The sequence below is a fragment of the Pseudoliparis swirei genome, chromosome 9 (assembly GCF_029220125.1).
Source record: "Pseudoliparis swirei isolate HS2019 ecotype Mariana Trench chromosome 9, NWPU_hadal_v1, whole genome shotgun sequence".
In the NCBI taxonomy this organism is placed as follows: domain Eukaryota; kingdom Metazoa; phylum Chordata; class Actinopteri; order Perciformes; family Liparidae; genus Pseudoliparis; species Pseudoliparis swirei.
The window spans coordinates 15,693,835-15,711,565 of NC_079396.1; the positions used below are offsets into that span (position 1 = coordinate 15,693,835).

The 17,731-nt window shown below is 44.3% G+C and overlaps 1 protein-coding gene across 5 annotated transcripts; it reads right to left on the bottom strand.

Moving 5' to 3' along the window:
* Nucleotides 1-460: 460 nt before the first annotated feature.
* LOC130199743 (CTTNBP2 N-terminal-like protein) lies at nucleotides 461-14,782 on the bottom strand. Of its 5 annotated transcripts, XM_056423478.1 has the most exons (7): nucleotides 14,710-14,773; nucleotides 14,539-14,573; nucleotides 12,894-12,998; nucleotides 12,407-12,514; nucleotides 4,254-4,505; nucleotides 3,918-4,025; nucleotides 461-2,649 (listed from the first exon to the last, which is right to left on the bottom strand). In XM_056423478.1, the coding sequence occupies exons 3-7, from the start codon at nucleotides 12,933-12,935 to the stop codon at nucleotides 1,357-1,359; spliced, it is 1,803 nt and encodes a 600-aa protein (XP_056279453.1). In that variant the 5' UTR covers nucleotides 12,936-12,998; nucleotides 14,539-14,573; nucleotides 14,710-14,773; the 3' UTR covers nucleotides 461-1,356. The 5 variants fall into 5 exon arrangements, with proteins under 5 accessions (XP_056279453.1, XP_056279454.1, XP_056279451.1 ...); XM_056423479.1 differs by lacking the exon at nucleotides 14,539-14,573 and having other exon boundaries at nucleotides 14,710-14,782; XM_056423476.1 differs by lacking the exon at nucleotides 14,710-14,773 and having other exon boundaries at nucleotides 12,894-13,198; nucleotides 14,539-14,699.
* Between the last annotated feature and the right edge of the window lie 2,949 nt (nucleotides 14,783-17,731).

A 17,731-nucleotide genomic window follows, 5' to 3' on the forward strand; every position in this document is an offset into this window, starting at 1 on the left:
TTATAGCATACAGTAAACCCTCATAATTTCTATTATGAACAGCATCTGCATTCAACGTAGAATCTGAAAGCAAAGGGATAAACAAGTTGCACCGGAAGCGCTCTGGTTTCCTTCTGTAGTCCAAGTGACATTGGCCAATCCCGTTCGGGCAGTCCATTAGTTGGTTCACTGCCTACTTGTGAAACAATCCGGTCGTCCACGTCTTCTGTCAACTGCAGTCTCATATCTGAAGTTGCATGTCGGACTGTGAACACCGAGCAGATGTCAGCTGGACGCACCGGTTCCCCAAACATGTCGTCAGTTGGGGATCCCGCACATGCGCAGAACGGATCGAGCGGCTGGAACGGATCGAGCTCCGAATAACTCGAGTTCTAGAGAGCGTTCTGAAACCGGGTTGAGAACAGAGTTTAGCGCTCAACACTATCAGCGTCCAAATAAAATATTAAAACGGCACTAGATATTGCAGGTTTTCATGATATGCATATTTATTACAAGAGACGGGTGGTGTGGCACCTCCCAGACAGTGTATACAACTACAGATTTAAATTGATAAGCTAAAACAATAAGTTTCCATCTATTCTTGATTGTAAAGACAAAAAGCATGTTAAACCTAAAACAAACTTCTGTAGCACTGTTAGGACAAGACACAACAATATATGTACATTATTTTACAGATACTAAACGGTTACAGTAGCACAATTCAAACCTATAGTCCCCATTTTGTCCAATGATGGAATATCCCCAAAGAGTTGTCACATAATGGTGACATAGTCCTTCGTGGTTTGGATAAAGCAGAAGTTAAACTTCCCTGAATGAAAATATTATAAATTGTTGACATCCAGTATCTTACAGTAATGTTGTACAAAGTGTGCCCCCCATTTAGGGACACGATTCAGTGTATTCATGACAAGTGTAAAAGAAACAAAACAGCACATGCATGTGATGTTCACAGAATCAACTGTGAGCTCTTCAAACTATTTACAATAGTGTTTTTTCAGACCATTTCAACAGAAACTGCATACTGCTTGTTTGGAATAATATTTCAAAACTACTCACTAGTTTATTGTGAAATGGTGATCGCTAAACATTTTCTATACTTTACATCCATTTATTTCAGCCTTTCTACTTTCTATACAGTGTTGCTTCTGACTAAAGTCTTATTTGTTATTCTAGTATTAAGGGAAAAGAGTTGTACTGTGAAACGTTCAAAACTAAACAGGTCTTTATCTTGTTTTCTTTATAGGTATGATTTCTAAACACCCTTAATATAAAGTTAAAGTGTAAAATAACAGACATATTTTCATTCTAAAACTTCAGGCCTGATTTATTTAGGAGTTAGCTTGTATAATCTGTCCGTTAGCTGCTGGAAGATAAAACCAGGTCTGGCTCCTTGGCTCCTTCCTGCCCACTGCTGCGTTGTCCACAGTTCCCAGTCAGCTCTGGGAAGAGACTGGTCCGAGCAGAGTGACTTGGGGAGCCTGGAGTTGGACTCATGCCGGGCTTCTTGGGAGCGGTCAGAGGAGGATGAGTCCTCTCTGAGCGAGGAGTGAGGGGGGAGCGGATCCCCGGAGATAGCGGCCCTGAAGAAGGCGACCTCCCGCCGGGAGGAGTTGCTGCCAGGTTGCGGTAGTCGGTACCAAAAGGAGAGCTGCTGAGTGGTGCCAGCTTGACGCCAGCCTGCTGGCTGGTGAAGCGGGACAGCACCTGAGTGACGGTGTTGCGGGCCAGCTGCTTCGCTGAGCTGTGCTCTAGTGGGGGAGGGATGGAGGAGGTGGTGGGGGAGAGGTCCCTGGGGGAAAGAGGGCCCCCATGCTGCTGCTGCTCCAGCTCAGCCTGGCTCTGGAACTTGTGCCTGGCGGCATGGAAGCGCTGGTTGATACCAGCCTGGTAGGAGGACTGATGGAAGCCTGGGCTGCCCAGACGCTTGGCAAGAACAGGCGAGGAAATGGGCGAAGAGGAGAGCGAAGAGGAGGCCGTGCTGGAGGGAGAGTGAAGGTGCGGATGAGGGGGAAGAGGGGAATGCAAAAGTCCTGCTCCCCCATTCTCTACCACCCCACCATGTTCTGGTCCTCTCCCCTCCGGTGGTGGTTCTGACTCTTTATGAGTGGGATGGCCATTGACCTTTGATAGTGAGGAGGATTTAGGGGCGGCAGTTATCTTTCCATCTGGCTCAGTCTGAACAGAGGTGGACCCCACGATGGAAAGTGATTCTTTCCCCTCTGTCACAGACTCCTTTAGCTCTTCTTTAACCCCTCCAGTTTCAGCCAACCTCTTCCTCAGCTCCTCCAGTTGCCTCTCAAGTCCCTTGCTCCTCTCCTCCTCTTTGCCGATCCGGGCTTTCATCTGCTCTCTCTCGATGTCAAACTCAGCCAGCTGCCTTTCAGACCTCACGTCTAGCTGGGCTGCCCTGCTCTTCTCATCTCCGAGAACCCCCGTGAGCTTCTCCAGGGCACTGGTCTCCTCTCGCAGCAACGTGCGGAGTTGGGAGACTTTGTGAGCCTCCTCCTGCGCCTGGCTGCAGGCTTTCTGGAGCTCCAGAGTCAGGTTGGATGAGAGCTCTTGCTGCTGGGACAGTGACTCCTCCACCTGGCCCACCGCCTGTGCGTGTTCCTTCTCTAACCTCCGCACTGTTGCCCGCTCCACCTCCAACTTGAAAGGGAGGGAGAGAGACACAAGAGTCAAGGTGAGGCAGCGTTTCCACATTTGACCACAAGGAGGCAAAAGAACACTGCTTACAATACACACCACACAGGACGAGATACAGTATCATTTGATGCAAAACAGACACATTTTAAATGTGTATTTTTCACTTAACCCATTACAGCCGAGTAATGTGATTTAGTTATCTGCAACTGTATTTTAAAGAGTTTTATTTATTAATACCGTATAGGTGATTATCCTATCTTTAACAATTTCTCCATATTTGTCAAGAAATAATCAAACTTAATTCAAATTGCTTACCTGAAACATATGACATGGTATAAAACGTGTACCATTTCCAATATTAGAAGCCAAACTTTTGCAAATGGGGCTCAATTCCTGTTTTGTTTTTCTCCCTATTTTCACAGAATGTTTTCATCTATCTCTTTAGCTATATTCTCAAACAAACTACATTTAAATAAGGTGCACTGGAATCACACAGGAAAAAAAAGTCCGTCGAAAAAATGCCTGCACGTGTCGTTACAGGGTCAGACCAGACAGACAAAGAAGCTGTTCATGTTTTAGCCTTTAAGTAATAATTAGCTGGTTTAAGTCAAGTTTAGATTGCCATTACGTCATTAGTGGGTGAGTAGGCAGCTTAAAACCTTTGACGAGTTAAAGAAGGAAATGGGAGGTGATGAAATACAACCTAGTGTATATGATTACTGTACAAAAACAACACAGGCAGGAAAGCCTGAGGAAGACTGGGAGACACTCAGGAAACCCCCCTCCCATAAGGCCGTAGTCTAAAGTTTATATAGTGGCTGATTGTGCGCTCAGTGTGTGTGTGTGCCAGATGATCCTGCAGTAGACATGGACATTCATTATCTCAGGTTTCCTGAGGCCATAAAGCCGCATGGCTGCTGGACAGCTAAACAATGGTTTCTTCCTCCTCTGCTTCCTGTGGAACAGCCCCATGCCTGTGCTTGTGTGTGTCTGTACTTTAACAGGCCAAGCCCTGTCCGCCCTACTGGGGTACACAATAGACCTGCGCTGATGCTTCCCTGCTCAGTGGCTTGGTTTTCAATCACAGCTGCCACACTGAAGAAGGACAGACAGGCAGAGGAGAGGGAGAGGGAAGCAACAAATTCCACCACATGTGCTCGTCTATCTAGAAAACTTTACCAAACATACAAATGCACACACACACACACACATGTTGCACATATAGTGCAACGAGACATGTACACTTTACATCTTTTACACGTCGGTCACACCTGTAGCAGTAGTTTGTCATTTTCCGCCTGCAGCATGAAGGTGAAATCATCATTCTGCGCAGACTTCTGAGCACACCGTCGTTTCTCCTCCTCCAGATCAGCTATAATCTATCAAACCGTGAAACAAGTAGATCACTTGACATGGAGACGGGGCTCTTGTTGCAGGATTTCTGTGCATTCATTTGAAAACATTCACAATCCAGCCTATTGTCCACGTGTGAGCCGCAGAGGGACCCTGGCTGGATGCTTGGGTGGTTGCAACATTGTCCAGACACGCAAATCAGAAACAAAGAGGAGCTCAAGAACTCACTGGATGTTCACGACTGCATTACTTACCCGCCTGTGTCTGCTCTCAGCAGCAGACAGCTGACCCATCATCCTCTCCTGCATCCTCTTGCAGTGAGCCATGACCAGTTTAAGGACCGCAAGCGGGTTGGGTCCCACCGCCCGGCCCTGCAGGTTGGTACGAGTCTGAGTGAGCGTGTTCTGGCGCTCTGAGGGCTCACTGTCCCGCTGCAGGGCCAGGAAGGGATCGCTGAGGTCATACTCGCCATAACGCTCCTGGACGAATGTGTCTCTCTGCTGAGCCTATAGGAACACACAAACATACAGCATACATGTCATGTCACTGATGAGCTGCTCCTTTAACAGCTGGTCCTGGAATAAATCTATCTGCAGCCCGAGGAAGAAAACAACAAATCTGTCGCTGTAAATGTTCAGTCCTGACTCAGCAGGAAAACTATAACCAGTGTGTCTGTGGATGGCAGAACATGGATTTGATAGGATGAGGTCTATTTTCAACCCTGCAGCACAGGACACGGATGTGTTGAGAAGATAACATGAGGCCCAACTGTCATGTCAAGAAAACACAAAGTAGGCTAACTGATCGCGAACAAAACAGAAGATTTACTTATAATTTTACGTATTCAATTCAAATTAATTCAGTATATTTTGTATAGCCATTCCATTATCCATACCGCTTATCCTCATTAGGGTCGCGGGGCGCTGCAGCCGATCCCAGCTGACATAGGGCGAAGGCAGGGTACACCCTGGACAGGTCGCCAGTATAGCCCATTAGCCCATTATCACAAATTACAAATTTGCCTCAGCGGGCTTTACAATCTGTACACATACGACATCCCTGACCTTTGACCTCACATCGGATCAGGAAAAACTCCCCAAAAATAGAAAAAACCCTTTCACAGGGAAAAAAGGGAAGAAACCTTCAGGAGAGCAACAGAGGAGGATCTCTCTCCAGGATGGACAGAAGCAATAGATGTCATGTGACCAGAAGGAAGCATTACAGAGTAACAACACATTCAATGAGGATGACAGAGTGTATGAATAGATGGTAGTAGGCATGGACCACGATCCAGACCTCCGTGACCCATCAGGCAGATGGAGGTAGAGAGGAGGAGTGAGAGTGTATCACATCACTATCAAACATACGACTTGTAAGTAAGTGTGTGGATGTGTGTGTGTGCAGGAGATCTGTGTGCAATGATGATATTGTCAGTGTGAGCAAAGCAGATGGTGGTTCCTCTCAACCCAAACACAAAGAGGTGAAGCGTGGTTGTCCAACCCCCACCCGGGGCAGATGTTAACTCCTCCCCAGGGATGCAAGGGTGAAGGAAAGGGCCATGAAATCAGACACAAACACAGAGCTGTTTCTAATGAAGAAGTTACATAGTACCTAAACCAAAAACTAAATAATGTAATAAAGAAAAAGATAGCACACTTGTTGTCAACTACTTTCCATCTCCCATACCCTACTCAGGCTGGTTTGAGAGAAACAGGCTGGAATGACAGATGAAGCGAGGGCCTTGTTGACTTCACTCCGGGATACAATGATATATTATCCGGATGTCTCATTTATACAGTCAGTGGGTTTGAGTTCTGGATGCCTGCTGCGTCATGCGAGCACAAGCCACACAGTTCAATACACGTGCCTTCGGGACACCCGTCACTGTCGCCCCAATGCGGTCCTCATCCGACACCCCGGTCCTCCGTCTCCCTGCCCAGACACGCATTGCACTGCATTCCTCTGCCTGTTCATTTCTCCCAAAATGCTTTTCTCTATTTTAGTCTCTCTGCCAGCGTCTTTTTCTCACACGCTCTCAGACTGTGGCAGCGCAGGCACACACAGACACACACACACACAGACAAATGCACACACGCACACACACACACACACACACACCCTGAGGACATCAGTGAGGAGGCTGAATTTGAGGCTGAACAAAGAATGTGACCCTCGGTGAAGAGATTACAGGACTTGAACAAAGACACTGTCTCAATGCCATCAGTTTGATGCATTGTCTCCATGTAGGTTTCAATGTGTGAGAAAGGGTACAAGTGTGTATGTGTGTTGATTTTCCCTCTTTTTTTGTGATTATAAATGTGTATTTGTATGTGAGCCATTTATACGTTGACCAGTAGTTGTGTGTTTTTGTGCTGGACTTTGGAGTAGAGCTTCTTCATCTAGCTCGAGACAAAACTGCAGCTTTCTGAGTTAAATAACTTTTTTAATAGACCATTATGGGTCGGGCTGCGATTGGATTTTGTGTGTGTGTGTGTGTGTGTGTAGCAGTGCTCGCCTTTTCTTGGGACAGTTCTGATCATAATGACAGAGAGCACAACAAGCACACCCTTTCCGCTGCAGAGCTCTCATTTCTACCCAGCCACTGATGAAAAATGTCTCTCCAACGAAGAATGGATCATAGGATATCTATTCACTGTTACATAATCAATAGTTCCGTTTGTGAATGTACATCAAGTATGTAAGACTTCCTCTACAATATGACACACTTTTTGAAACAGAATGAAACATGTGTGCTCCAGCTTATGTGAGCGTTACCTTCTTCAACAGCTTGTATCCTCGAATAATGCATTCCCGCAGCTGTGACGAGGTGTGAAAGACAATCTGATGCTTTTCACCTGGAGAAAGTCCGCCAGTCAGTCAGTTACCGACAGCCTCAGGGCACAATCATGCCCTTGTGTGGGCTGAAAAGAGCCACAGAGTCCTGTTTCCTGGGAGAACCTCTGCAATGACTGTCACACAATGAAGTCAGCAGCTCCGACTGGTACTGGGTGAACATCTCCTGTTACAAATGAACAGTTAAGCCTTAAACTCTTAAATAGTACTGCGGATGAAAGATAAAACTGAACTGTTATCAAAATGAGAATGCATACTTATGCATGCACATATCTATATGTGTGTGCATTTACACCATGCTGCAAAAGGTTGTAACTTGTTTGCATAACCGTCTGTTTCCGGGGTAACATCTCAAATCCAGCAGCTTCGCAGTGGGGGTTATGGGAAAAGAATGCGTTCCTGGTGGATTAGTCCACTCCTCAGAAGAACTGTTAGACGCACAGAGACAAAAGGACAGCAGGACCAGACCTGTTGGATATGAAAAGCTCCTTTCATGGAACTTAAGGAGTACCGTGCAAGCGTCTTTGCAACAAGAGCGACGGAGGACAATGTAGAATAAACGAGTATATGAGGTCGTTGTTATTTCAGTTATTTCAAACCAGGAAAAAGGACTTCATTCATCGAGACTTTTGATCATGAACCTGCCGTGCAAGAGAATCGCAGTGTGGGGTGATGCTCTAAGCGTAGAATAGGAGAGTGAAATGTGAAGCAAAGAAACAGGTGAACAACAGAAGACAGCAGGTCAGCTGCAGACGACCCTTTTCAGACGTATGTCTCCGGCTTCAGTGTTTTCTTGGATGAGGAAGTAAGGAGTGCAGTTTTTCTCCTGGGGGAGTGGACACGGCTCCTCTGCTCGACTTAATAGTAGAACACAACAAATAGTCAACAGGCCACAGCCGGAATAACAGTGAATCCACATACATCTGACTACAGAACAGTCACGTAGCAAATGGGGAATGGGAAAGTCTTTGCCTACAAAAATAATAAATAAAGTGTGTATCAATCACGTTCTCATGAGATTCAATTTAGCCATTTAACTTGTTTTAAGTCGAGCTCTACAGACCAACCATATTCAAACTGTATCCTGCGAAGTCTTTTTATAATGCAACGGATTAGAACATGTCAACAATGACCATAATAAGTAATAACACAACATATGCCAACCCCACAGTAGACATGCCTTAGTTTGGCTGAGCACTAGAGAGGGAGGTGGTGGTGTCTGGTGCTGGGGACTAATAGTAGCTAACCAGCCACTAAGGACAATTATAATCATTATCTACACAAGTCTCTGACAGGATAAGAATGTGAAGAGTTGTCTTGGGAGAGCCCACGTTTCAAATGTACCAGCTTTAAGCTGCATTTGTTGATCTTTGACCACTTGTAGGCAGAAGAACCGTACAACAAGCTATAAGCCAAATGAGTGACAATGGTTGTCTGTAAAACCTAAATAATCATCTTAAGAAAGTTGGACGATTAAAAAAAATCAGTGGAGCCTTGTGTCCTGACAACGCTTCAGGAAAACATTCACTCTCATGTCCAGGATGAGAGCTGAGGATATAGCGGAACATAGTTTGGGCCCTCATCAGCATCGACTGAGAACTCAGTGAGATGGTTCAGACTCAGTGTCAGTATCACCGGTGACACATGGCCATTTGTGCACGTTCTGCATCATTACATTTTCAAATGTGTACATTTGAAATACCGTCCAGGAAGTGCACTAAAAGGTTTTAAATGACGTGGAAAGCCCTATCCGTCTCATTGTGTCTCGTGCAGACGGTGCAGGGAACAGTGCAGCGTGAGAGAGGGAAGGACACTCTCGAGTACATTGTGGACTGAAAAGTGCATTTCTCACAGATTTATCCTCACAGGAACATAATGGGCCACAGCTAATATACAAATGTGTAGCAATTGAGCCAAAAAATATTGTACATTTACTTCAGTCAGTATAGGATACAATGTGTTTGCCCACATGATGAAATCTAGCTGTGGTTCCAGCTTCACCATATATCCGACAACAATAAATATATATATACATATATACATACACATACAAGTGTAGGCTTTTTGAAGCGTAAGCTAAGGTGTGTGCTTAAGGCTTCAGCTGTATCCTCCACACCTCCCACCCACACATTAATTACAGATGGCAATAAAATGTCTGGAAAGACGCCAAACAAAGCCTCACTCAACTTTATGGGCCGTGCAACGAGACAACTTACAAGTAATGTTTAACTGCCTCGGCTGCTATCATCAGTGGTTAGTGATGAAACACGGGAGCAGCTGATCTCAACCTTTGGGCAGGCGGCGCTTTTGGAGAAGATGACGTTTCACCAGGTGGAACAAGGAAGTGCTCGGGTATCTCTTGGAAACGAGTTAAAGATTCAACTAAATTATAACACTGACACATACTGCATTGAGAGAGCATTGATTTTTCTTATCTCAGACTAACGTCCTCTGTCACTAATCTATTTGCAGCGGGCAAACACTCTGCTGTCCAGTGCAAATAGCAGCGAAGGGTGGAACATGTTACCATTACAGATATGATCCATTATTTTCGAGCTCCGTCTCGGGATAAGAGAGGCTGCCATGGAAGTGCTGCCATAAAAGGACATCCTAGGGAAAACTGTATCCGCTCATATGAACTAATCATTGTGTGTGTGTGTGTGTGTGTGTGTGGCTGTGTGTGTGTGTGTGTGTGTGTGTGTGGCTGTGTGCTTCTAAAGCAAGAAGGTAACATTAGGTACTTTGATGTCATGTCAGAGTTGTCGGGTCAGGGGGCTTTAGTCTCTCAGGCCTCGGGCTCAGGGAGTTGATATCAAAGCGCTGACATCACAGTCCAGTGTCCATTACACTGTTGTTTTAGGTATTTCCTTGCTTTTAAGGGCCCCCTCTGTGTAGTTTCGTTTTTCTCTCTCGTATTTTTCCCATACCAATCTTGACAACATGTCCAAACTGGGCAGTGATTCTTGTCGAGGAACATAATATACAATCGTATGTGAGCAACACAATCTATTCAGGCCCTATTGTTTTCGGGAATCGGGGAAACACGTCAGCCTGCAAAAATAGCATTTTAGGATTACAGGATATGACATCATGTGGATAACAAAACAGGCCCCGCTGAGCATGACACCACAATGACCTGGTTGGGTGAACAAAGATCAGAACATTGCGAAGCAGCAATATTTGTGTCACAGTCACAGATTTCAAGACCACAAAAGCAAATAGTTTAAAGCAGACCTGAGACATTTTGATATCACAGTGTCCAAAGTTTGTTCATCGCTGTGTTCACTTGGTGTCTCGGAAGCAGTGCAACAACAATTTGAGAATGCTTGACTTTAGAGCTCCCCCACTGAGAATTTATAAGGCAGGTGTAGGTATGTTTTAATGCCTTCCGCTGGCATTCCTTTGAGCTACTTGCTCAGCACTGCATGTTTGCCATGTATGCCTGACAAAGAGAAGATAACAGAAGCATTAGTTCCAGTACAGATATAGACAATCATCAACCCAAAAGATGTGCCACTCCTGTTGGAATGCAGGACCAGTTTCGGTTGCCATGTTGCCATAAAACTGCTTATTCGTCTCCTTAGTGATGACAACTAAAAACAAATCAAATCAAGTCAAATCTAGAATCTGTAGAGACAAGTCCCAAAGGTGACGCCATCATATTAGTGAGCAAACACTGACACAGTTCCAGGCTTCTGTGGGTTCCGGGTGACGGAAGAGTTCAAGAGGTGCCAAATGTGAATGCCCCGAGCGATCTACAGGCATCCCAAGTACTTGCAGCTGAGAGGAGAACATATTTTGAGTTGAAAAAGAGTAATAGAGATTTGGGATTTGGGATTTCTGTCTCACTCAGCCTGACAACACTGAGGGTAGAGTCAAGATCCAGGAAGAAATCCCAATGTGGAAATGAAAAACAGAAAAGACACACCGTACCAACAGACCTCTTGAGTGCAAAATCAATGCACAGACACAGAGCTCCATGTAGGACACATTAGCCTGCCATCAAACCCGGACACTCCCCTCTGCAGTCACTCCATGCAATCTGCCCGAACGTGGACCAGTCATTGAAAAGGGTGTACGAGCCCCCAGTGGGAACAAGGGAAGTCGGTGATTTGAGCCTACAACTCTGTACATCCTCTCCACAATAAACACTGCAGCCTCTAACAGGCCCACCAGAGACTATCAGTGTGTGTATGTGTGTCTGTCCGTCTGTCCATGTGTGTGTGTGTGTGTGTGTGTGTGTGTGTGTGTGAGTGAGTGCAGATAGGGAATGGGTCTTGGTCAAACTTGAAAGACCCCCCATAGTGATGCTGTGTGTGAGGAAGAGAGAAGGAGGAAAGGAAGGGAAAAGGGGTTAAATATACAGAAAAGAGAAATGGGTGCAGACGGCCAGGCGACTGTACATTGGTCCTCAGGGGAATGACGTGTGTGTTGAGTTTGGGGGAAACCCTGCCTTCATCAGATCTTGTCCACTGCCATCACAGATGCTTCTGAGCTGGTGTGGTTCAATGGGCTTGCCCTCTGGCCATGGCACTAACATTCTCCCATGCTTACACAGCTTCACTTGCATGCAAGACAAACCTCACTATCAAGGCCTGTTCATGAGAACAAGTCAAGTCATGGGTGCGACTTGTCCTTATCACAACCTCATTCACGGTGTCAGACAGTGAGTCAAGCATTCAAGGCCTACGCAGCTTCAGCCAGCATGGAGCAGCTGCTGAGGTCATGAGTGTGAAAAGCAGCCAGGGGCACGAAAGGAGAGCCAATCAGCCTCGACTAAAACATTGCCAGGCATTGTAGCCGAAGGTAAGCTGTGCTCTTTCACTCGAATATGAATGAACAAACCACACACAACTGAGGACTTGAGGATTTATGTTGCTGCATAATGCCTGAGGGGCTGTTCACAATGTGCACTTGGGTCATTAAAACTGTGGACAATGTGCCTCAAATCATTCAGAAGGGGCCATGAAAGACGACATCTGTGGAGTCTGTGTTCAAGTTTCTAAACACAGTTGGATAGAGCTCAGTTGCAAGTGCCAACAACTTTCACAAGTTTTGCTGTACGTATACGAGGTACAGATATCTATCCTGTATGTACAGTAGGTGTGAACTGCAGTAAGTCTGAACTAACGCCCCGACACCATGTGGACATATGCAGGTCTGATTCATGCCCGGTGAACATGAGGAACACCGGTTTCAGCTGATCTGACCAGCACTCATGTTTACTCTGGTGGAATAAAAGGCCCGGGAACCAGAATGACTCCTGCGCCATTGTCTTTACTAGCTCTGTTTCCTTAGTTTCCTGTTTACACATCCCCTCCCTGCTAGCTCACATTCTTTTTGGGGGGTGTCATGCTGAAACAGGTCACATTTAGTGTCCAAGGAAAGAAAAAGAAAAGAGTGCGTTGTATTTAATGGGTTGCTTTGATGGCTAGAATAATATGTGCAAGTTATGACTACATAAGCTGCGACATGTATGTGAGGTGTTCTGCAATGTGCATGACCGAGTCCACAGGAGGACTTGTGAGCGTGTCGGATGTCGAGGCTAACTCACCCTCAGGGCATGGATGACCACATCCTGGGCCTCCAGCTCTCCTTCCAGCACACTGAGGAGAGTCAGCAGCTCTGCTCTGCTTAGAGCCTCCACATTCATCTTCTCATCCTGCGGAGGCAGAGGGAGTGGTAAAGTATTAAAAGAAGCAAGTAAACACAAAATGCAATCAGAAGGATGAATAATGAATCAATAAAAATGGTCCAGGTGTGAGACCTTTTTTCTTTTCTTTTCGTGGAGCCTATTATTACTTCGTAGTAGATTATCTGAGTGCATCTATAGGACTTGGGGTCCCATCTGGGGCCTCTCACTGGGTTGTGCTCAGGGTTATTAAACAGGAAGTAATTAGCATATGTGCATGTTAAGTTGCTGAGGGACTGAGGACAGTTGTTATCTCTCTTCTGTTCCCACTGTCGAAGATTCAGTGGGCTCCAAATACCAACAGGGTGAGACGAATGTGATTGATCGATACGTCTTATTTGGCACACACTTTTAAGGTATTAGCCATCCCGCTCTCCATCCTGTGATTCATCAGCTAGGTCCAGTCATAGTCATAGGGTCCAGACATAACACACTTCACACAGCAGACACCATCCTTAAAATTAAGAGAAAAACAAAACACAGTTGACTTCATTCTGGGTAAAGTCACGTTCAGGTTATTTACAGTGCCTTATAACGGTGCGGCTGCTGCTCAAAGTGTTAATTATGTGTTTGACGAGGATACGTGCATGCTGGGAGGTCAGATAACAGCAGCAGCTGTAATCTCTTCTGTTCTCTTCTTCTGTTGTTCTCTGTCTGTCACACACCAGAAATAAATAAACTGACGCAGGGTGCTTCAAGGGGTTACAGTACAACCTGCACACGATTAAAATCCACATAAAAGTGTCTTGGTATGGTGCTGGGCTGCCAGAACAACCCCAGGATTGTTCCTCTGGTGATGTTGAACACTGCAAATCTCAAATTCATAGCTGCTCCATTGAGACTAGATGTGAATCTGATTCTCATCATTTTCCTGCTGGTCAAACCATTCAGTGACACCTCATGTGCTATGGAATCTACATTTCTTATATTTGTCCTCGCATTTTTCACCCGTTTGTATTAATAGCTAAAATAAACTGTCCTCATATTCTTTTTAAACAAACCTCACCTCTTCTTTAACAGTAAAGGTTGAATCTCAAGTGAAGGCTACTGTTTACTTTTTTGCAGCAGCGCCCAAATTCTTCAGTGCATTCTGAGGCTCACCACACATTCACAGCAAAGCAACAAAGTGTGGGTGCGGCACAGCCTACTCACTTATAGTCACTCACACACACACACACACACACACACATGCACTCACAGGGACACGCACAGTTAGCTGGGATATTAGTGTGTGTGTGGGTGTGTGGGTGTATGTTTGAGCTTTTGGCTGTAAATGTAGGCAAATCTCTCACTCTATGTGTCACCCGATATCTGAAAATTATCTTCCATGGAAAATCCTTCCAACATTCCAGGAATGCCCAAACCACAGGAAGCATCCCTGCAGAATGAATCCCTGAATCTCACTCTCTTGACTTTAAGATGGATACACAGTCAAGTTTACAGTCTCGTCATGAGATGGCACATGCAGATCTAAGCAGTAAAATTAAAATTAATTGTTTTTAATTAAAGCCATAACAGCCAAGTAGACAACAATATAGTTTATGGCTTTGTGCATTCACTAGTTCACAGATGTTTGCTACTTTTGTTCTTTCCAGTCCTCTCTCTCAGAAGGCAATCAAAGCCTGGGTTCAACTTTATCCTCCTCGCCAAGTAACCAGGAAGGCTCAGTGTGATCAGAGCAGTGCATGATCCCAGTTGCTCGGGAACAGCAGAGGATCCACCTGCCGCGGGCCTTTGTCTGACACAGGGGATGTCATTATGTTCCGTGTTGCCAACATTCACAACAGTCACAGACATCACAAACACACCAAACTAGCATGTGTAGCTTCTCTGGAGTGATAATTGTCAAATCAATACTGCATCAATATCACTGAAGTGCACACCCATAAGCCTGAACATTAACTCAACATTAGACCCCTGGTCCTAAGCAAATATTACTCTATAATGTCGTTATTAAATAGTATTTAGCAGTATTAGTAAAAATACATTCCTACCTGGTTTGCGGCTGTAAAGTTTCACTTAGGCTAACCTGAAATGGCATCCAGAACGAGCAAATATCAAGTCAAGTCAGAAAACTATATGGACTTTTGCATTGTCTTACTAAAAAGCCTGAGGGCTTACTTTCCATGGAGCAAATATTCCTACAACATTCTGTGGAAACATACCTTCATGCGCCCTGTTATGCACGCATTAATTGTTCTCCAAATCCAAAAAGGAGGCTCCTCAACAGTATGAATCAAAGTACTCCACTGTCACAAGCGAGAGCGAACAACAGACGTTCAGCGACCACGGCGCCAGCCAATCGAAAGGGCGTAGTGTTACAATCGGGCCAATGGCGAGCAGGCTTTCCGCTAGGGGGCGGGGATTAGGGCGTTCCGGGCTCTATGGGATAAACCCCTTTGTTTCGGACGTCCAGTGTTGATTTCCACCCATTCTTGTCGGGCAGCTTGGATTGTTTTCACTATAGTTGCATGTTTACTTTACGTTCCAATAGTCGTATCTACATTGTACACACCTCAACTGTGGATTATGTGTAGCCTAGTGGAGAACATACATGCATTTTAAATTCGATTTAAATGGTTGCACATTCTGCTACTGCACAGACCATCCGTACATTTTCCACGAAAATGTATAGAGCAGGTTGTTTCAAAAAATAAATAATTAACGCCTCGACTTGCATCTTACTGTGTTGCATCGCCCCCTAACGGACAAATAAGAATATTACAACGTAATGTGCCATATTTCTCTGCATGCTGAGGAACCTCAAACGTCTGTTTTACAAGATTCCAGATCACTAGTATCATTAGTATAATCCAGTGTATATTAATTAATTGTGTTTTGCAGCTCGATGATCAAAAAAATTAGTTTAATTTAGTGGACAATACTGTTTGAATTATATGAAGTATTCATAAAAAGGTTACAAACAAATAGCCGAGCAGAAAGTGCTGGTGTTGTCACACAGTATGTGTATGTGTGTGTATGTGTGTGTGTGTGTGTGTGTGGGTGTGTGTGTGTGTGTGTGTGTGTGTGTGTGTGAGGGCATGGTGCCATTCAGCAGCTTGAAGCAATGTTCTAACATTTAAGAGTTCTTCAGTGAAATAAAGAGTTGGCATTGAATAGGCTAATCATGTTCTTCTTTTGTTTCTCTACCTTTTTTTAGTCTTATTAAAAAGCAGGAACAGAAAGCTGGTTGACATTTTTTGTTAGAAGATCTGCTCCTATTGTTGCTGAAAGACAAAAGATTTCCACATTCATATTTTCACACCATACACGTATAGACGTCTGTCTGTACACACCAGACTGCTGCTAACTCCCTTTCTGAGGATCTAATGTTGACATATTTTTCAGCCTAGGCTACAGCTGATGTAACATGACAAATGCTCCTAAACGTACTGTTGGCACTCAAATAAAAAATACGATAATGTAAAAATACAGTACAAGAAAAAGTCATATAAGAGTAAATGTTTTATTTTGTAAAAAAAAAAAATACTGCAGAGAAAAATGTGGAGTTATTGTCGTGGAGTAAAAAGTAACTATAATATTTACAGTACCTCTGAAGTGATAGCATAACATTTAAATACTTAGTAGAAGTACCTCGACATAAGTGCACAGGACAACTTGTTTGCCTAAATAATTAGATACATTTTAAGGATTATCCTTTTCTTTTCTTTTTTTGGGACAAGGGAACAAGCAAAGCTGGACAACTATAACTGAGCAAGTTAAAACTCTCTACAGTCTTACCAATATAATGTTACAATATTTGTTTTTTAAATTTGTGAACCATATATTTCAACAGTTATGTAGACTTTTAACCTGTTACAAAGAACTTATATAAGGAACAGTATTTTATTTTAAATGGATTTGCCCAATAACTAAGATTGGGTCAAATCTGAGGTAGCTGTTTATCCAAAACCTTTGATGTTTGAAGGCGCCAGGCTCAGGCCACAGAGTTGGGTCACGGTGGAGAGCGTGAAGTGGTACCATGACGACAATTCCTTTAGGGGTGGTCACACTGTTAATGGGTTCGGCTGTCGCTCAGTGGGGAGTCGTCCCGTTACCACAAGGTGCCCGACAGTCAGTCCTGGAGCACTCATCTATCGTGACTTCTCACTCTGGAAAAGCTCAACAAGTCAACATGAACCTTTTTAATGTCTGACTTGATAATTATAGAACTCAAGGGTTGTCACTGGTCTGAAAAAGGTGGTGATGTATGGACACGTCAGAGCTCTGGATGAATATGAAGCCTTTAAAAAAAAATCAGATTGAAATAGCTGTTTACAAGGTTCTTTAACCTACTTTTAATCCGATTCTTTGTTTGACTTCAACTGCTGTTGACTAACAAAGATTCTCTCTTACTTCCTTGCAAACTTCATATTTACATGTCAGTGATTGACAGTGTGCACAACCTCACGTTGCACACACATTATGTTCACATTCAACTTGAGCATAACGAAAAGCACGAGCCTTTGCTTGAGAAAGGGACCCTAGATATCCTGAATGTGAACTCTTCAGCCACGACTACAATGGAGGTCCTGAACGTCGTTTCCTCCATCGACCTGCATGACCTGCATGAACTCTCCTCAAACTCTCTCCAACAGTGCGTTTAAGTTGTCTGTTGTTTCCGGTGGTTTGCTTTCTTTTCATCCGCGTTGATATATTTATTCTATTCACTTTCATTTGATCTATTTTGCCCAATGTCATGCATCACAACATGTCCTTGGACCCTCGCACTGGAGAAGGAATTTGATCGAATTGTTTAAGTGGTATTGGGGCAGACACTGTCCGTCTCTGTGAGACATTTCAGCATTCAATACCAGGACCTGGAAACGGAAGTAGGTCAATGGAAGCAATGATTTATGCCTGTTTTTTTGGACTATGCCAACATGTCTTTCAAGAAAGACACTTTTGAACCACCAACAAAACAAACTGTGTTCAAACCCATGAAGTCATTTACAGATAATTAATGGTAATTATGTGTCCATTAACTCGCCCTGTCCTTTGTAACAGCAGGCCTGACTACGGTGTCTGTTGAGAACATTTAAAAGTTCTACAATGTGTGTCTAATGAACATAATGAAGGATACAGCATCTTGCTTTCACTTTGTACCCAACCTGCATATAAGCCTTTCTTTCCTCTTGTAGCAACATGTATGGCAGAAAAACAGGTGTTACACAGTCTTACTGAATG

Coding starts and splice junctions, on each gene's coding strand:
- LOC130199743 (XM_056423474.1), bottom strand. CDS start 12,679: ATGCACTCAGATAATCTACTACGAAGTAATAATAGGCTCCACGAAAAG. Junction 4,506..12,406: donor TGGTCATCCATGCCCTGAGG/GTGAGTTAGCCT, acceptor GTGTTCCTATAG/GCTCAGCAGAGAGACACATT. Junction 4,026..4,253: donor CTGAGAGCAGACACAGGCGG/GTAAGTAATGCA, acceptor ACGGTTTGATAG/ATTATAGCTGATCTGGAGGA.